This window comes from Chaetura pelagica, unplaced genomic scaffold (assembly GCF_000747805.2).
Source record: "Chaetura pelagica isolate M959 unplaced genomic scaffold, ChaPel_1.0 scaffold143, whole genome shotgun sequence".
NCBI classification, from domain to species: Eukaryota; Metazoa; Chordata; class Aves; order Apodiformes; family Apodidae; genus Chaetura; species Chaetura pelagica.
Window position 1 is genome coordinate 1184170 of NW_009952701.1, and position 4657 is coordinate 1188826.

General features: G+C 45.2%; 1 protein-coding gene across 1 annotated transcript in view; it reads left to right on the top strand.

Moving 5' to 3' along the window:
• The first annotated feature begins 2579 nt into the window (after window positions 1-2579).
• Window positions 2580-4657, top strand: part of ARHGAP40 (Rho GTPase activating protein 40) — a 14640-nt gene continuing 12562 nt past the window's right edge. The window contains exon 1 of the mRNA XM_009994049.1: window positions 2580-2760. Within this exon, the coding sequence (XP_009992351.1) occupies window positions 2580-2760 (181 nt within the window). The remainder of the gene's footprint in view (window positions 2761-4657) is intronic.

Genomic DNA, 4657 nt, shown 5'->3' on the forward strand with positions numbered 1-4657 from the left:
AGGAATCTGCCCTAATGTCTTAAGCAAGTATTACTCCACTTTGACCGTAACATCTCCTGGCTTAAAGTTTACATTAAGGATCTGGTACTGGGTAAGTCATGCAGAACATCTGTCACAACACTAACAACTTAAGTCAACAGTCACCCTTTTGAAAGAGCTCAAGACTGTATTTATATTGGCTTGAAATTTTGAGGTTTTTTTCCAGGCAGGCCTGTGGTGGGTGTGGGGAAAGGACTGTCATTGCTGTGTGTGACACAGGCTTGCTGCACAGCACGTGTACTGGGTGCTGCTTGGGTCTAGGGTATGTTCTGCTGGGTTTGCAAACCTAAAATCTGTTTTGGTGGGAATTCATAGAGATTTCTAGGATGTTAGATGAGCCCTGCTCTAAGCCAAACTGAACATGAAGGAAAAGTTCATTTGAGAGCTGCTTTGATCTGTATAACCTAGATCCCACAGTTGTATAGGGCAGTAACTGAGGGCAAGAAGAGTAGTTGTGTGCCTGACTAGGAGAAGCTTGTAAGATGCTCCTTAGCCTGTCTGGTGTTCTGCATGGAGAGATTGTTCTTAGTGCAAGTTTGGCTGCCAGTGTTTCTGGTGCTGATGTGGCCAAAACCAAGTCACTCAAGATAATCTAAAATCATCCCTCTAGTTTCGTGTTGCAAGTGATAATTTCTAGGGACTGATGTGTAATAGTGCTCTAATGAGATATCACAGCAAGGTCCTAGGTAGTCTCTGCTTAAGGCTGTTAGCAAATGTGAGGAAACGGAGAGGAGTACTAAAGATGAAGAGTTATGTGTGGGATGTGATCTACATTTTTAACTTCAAATGGGTAAAGATATAAATAAAAAGGTGAAAGGAGAAGTAATGATGTGGGATGGTAGCTGCAGTAGAACTGAGAGATGGGCATGAACTATGAAGGTAAAATATAGGGTTTTTTAAAATGTTAGATTGACTGCTTAAGTGCTCTGCCAGGATATAAAGTGGCATCTCAACTGGAGGCCTGTTATTTGGATATCCAGGAATAGGAAAGAAGGGATGGGAAAGATGGGGATGTGTACAAGCAAACACAACAAGCAAATCACCTCTATCCTTGTCAGAGGTGGGCTGGATGGTGTAGTAATTGCTTTCAATCTTGAACTTTTGCATTCCTGTAAAACAAGCAAAAATCTTCTTATTCTTGTTCTTGGTGCCTTTGCTGGCTCTGGATGTTTCTGGAATAATGGTTATTGCATTAGTTCTGATCTTCAGAAGTGAAGGGCTGCCTATGAACATGTTAGGAAAAGTTATGAGCAGAATAAGTGTACATATGTGTAAATAGACGTGCAGAGTGTTCTACAACATAGTCCTCTTGGTGAGTAGATCTTCAACTTTAGCCTTTTATGACTTGAAATTATTCTTACAATAGAACCAAGTTAATTCCAGAACTGTTAATATTGGCTTCCTGGAATGAAAGGAAGAAAAACTTTCCAGATATTTTGCTATCCATAAATTTCTATCTCCTTCTAGAGTCAGGAGGTTACATTGCATCTGGTGGTTGTTTTGTTGTCATGGTTTTCAAGGCACAAGACTTGATGTGTGTTTTGCTGTTGGTTTTTTTGCCATGAGACTAGAAAACAATTCCAATCCAGTTTGCTGGTGGTGGCTACTGACAGGTGTTTTTCAAGCCATCCAGAGTTAGGTTGGTGTACAGTGTCTTTAATTTTGTATTCATAAGCTGAACCATTGAGGTGTTTTCACTTGTAGATTCCACCTACCTTTTATTTTTATTTTTTTAAAGTCTTTGAAAAGGTAAACAGCAGGGATTAAATGGTTTTCAACCCTTTGAAGTGAATTAAAATACATTTAAGGAGAGTCTTTGTTTTATGAACTGAGGAGAACTTCACAACTTCCTGCAGAGATGTTGAAAGCAGAATGAGGCCAGTCTGGGACTTTGGTTGCCCATGAATTAATCAGCATAGTAGTAAGAAAATTATGTATGTTTGGGTTTCCCAGGACACTTGTGCTATTTCACAGCTGAAAAATCTGGTCTGGGCAGGAAAAGAGGGCCTCAAACATTCAAGTTGTTTATTGCACAGGCTCAAGTGCAGGAGATGGAGCTGTGCTGGGTTTTGCACACAAAGGAGAAGCTGCCTGGATTCACCCTGCTCTGTCTGGCAGTTGTTGGGCTTCTGGGGCATGCCAGAGAATCAGAGCACGTGTCCAGCAAGCCTGAAACATCTTAGTCAGTTTTAAATGTAGAGGGTATCTGTGCAAGTTCTTGAGGAGTCTTGGAAGAAATTGTGGGAGTGGCAGGAGTTGGCTGAGGTCACTGGAAGGACAGCGTTGGAAAACCCATGTTAATTCTGCATCCTCTTGCAGGCTTGGACAGCAGTTTTTTCTCTACTCAGGGGATTTTATCCCAACCTTGTCTGTTTCTTGTTAAACACTAACCAAAGGAAGTGTAGCACTTACCTCTGGCTCTTGTTGCAGTCATTAATCAGTGAAGACCACTGTGTTGTGAACACCATCTCCGAACACGTGTAGCTTAATCTCTCTCTCTCCTCTCTTCCTCTCCCAGTACCAGAAATTGTTCCTGCAAAATGACCCAGCTTCCTCCGAAGAGTCCTTTGGCATCCCCAGTGTCAGAGGGCATGAATTCCAAGGTAGAGTCTTTGGACAGCTTGTCAATGGACAGTTTTTGGCTGGAAGTAGAGAACATTAAACAGAGCGCTGAAGCCGAGCAAGAGGAATGCAGCCTTGCAGATGTCAAAACACAAGAGGGTAGGTTGCCAAAAATTTGGGGAGTGAGGGGAGGAAGATGAATATTTTGAAGAGAAAATTTTCTTATGCACCTAAGTGATTTAGAAGCCTGTTGGGATATGGTTAGAATATTACCAATCAAATCAGAAAGATTGATTGATTTGATTTTCACTGAGTGGTAGATAATGCCCTGCAGAAAGGGAGGCCTGGCCTGGCCTGGTTTCAGTTTCTGAAGCAAAGCTGACTCTGAAGGTCAGCCAGGAGTACATTTAAGGCTCCAGATTCTTCAACCATGGACTCTCATTCCCTGTGCAGGTGGCTGTGTGGTCAACACACTGGGATAGTTGATGATGTTTTGGAAGGTTTGTTTGTGTACGTGGTTCTGAGACTTCATCATAGTGGCTTTTGTGAGAGCTCCTTTTGTGGAAGGCAGATTGTTCCCCAGCACCAGTTCACTATTGAAGAAACCATAATAAGCATCCAGAATCACTTGGATCCATCCACACATCCTTCCACCCCACTTCTTTTGAAGAGCTCTTCTTGTGCATGGAGTTTCTAATGAGCTTTCTGTACCACTGATGTTACCCAGTATTTTGGAGTAACTGCAGCTGGGACTGATTGCTTTCTGACATGGGAGGTACAATATCCTGGGCTGGTGGAGGGATGACAAACTGTGCTAAGTGCCCAGCCAATCCTGCAGACCAGGATCATACATTTCCTGGGTCTGTTTTGGAGAACGTCCTTGAGTGGGTTTGAACAGGCAGGTTTGTGGCCTGTACAGCCCACAGCTGTTGTGCTGGTCTGATATTGAGAAGGATCTGTGCATACAGTGGGGAAGTATTTGAAGGAAAGTCCCTGTGTGCTGCTGTGTTTGGGAAGGTTCAAGATGTCCTGTGTGCGTGGAGGGGGCACTGGAGAGCGGGGTGGGAAGTTCATTATCTGTGCTGTAGCAGGCAAGACATGGTAAGCCTTAAGTTCTGCTGCTAGTGTCCCTGCATAAAGGATCTAGATCTGTTTTTCAGAACTGGAAGAGATGCAAAAGTGACTCAGAAAATGAGTGTGGCAGGAAGGAGACTCTGGAAAAGAGGCCATGCCATGGGATGAAAGGCTGTCTGGGATAAGCTGATAAGCTGGAGGCAATTCGATTACTGTGTGAAAGCAGGCACACATGGCAAAGTGTCTTTAAATGATGTATATTAATCCAGCAGTCAAGAGCTGACTGCTTAATTAGCCATTGAAACCAGACAGACTTGAAATAATGCTCCAAGTAGGGCAGCGTTCCCGGCGGGCGGCCCAGGAGGTGCAGCAGGCTCGGCCTCCTGCGGGGGAGCTGAGGCAAACCAGGGCTGTGCTGGGGCAAGAGTGGCGAGGGGGAACTTCAGATGCAGGAAGCTGGGCTTGGCTGGTGCCTCCAGGCTCTCACATCTCTGAAATTTAGGGTTGGAGCACTACGAGGTGGCACAGAAACCTCTGGGCTCCTCAGAGCCGAAGGCACCGTCGCCCTTCGCATAAAGGCCGAGAAGCTGCTCAGCCTGGCAAGGAACTGGTTCTAATCGCAGCACAAGGACAGCGTGGAGGGTACATGGAGATAAGGCTCTGCAAAAATGCTGCCCCATCCCTGTGTGAGGGATGGCAAAATGACTGGGTGTCAGTGGGAGGCCGGCGTGTGACTGCAGAAGGACAGGGTCAGCAGAAGGCTGCTACTGATGCTCGTGGCCTCACAGTTGAAGGGTGCAGAAAGTAGCTTTTTCCTGAAACAAGAGCAGCAATGTCCTTTCCTTGCTGCCTGCTGTTTATCCATCCCTCCCCAGGGTCTGTTAGCACAGCAGACTGATAACATGTGCACTGTGTGGTGGTGCCACTACAATATCTGCTGGCATCCTTGTCCTGGGGGCTGAGAAGTGTCTGCAGAGAGCGG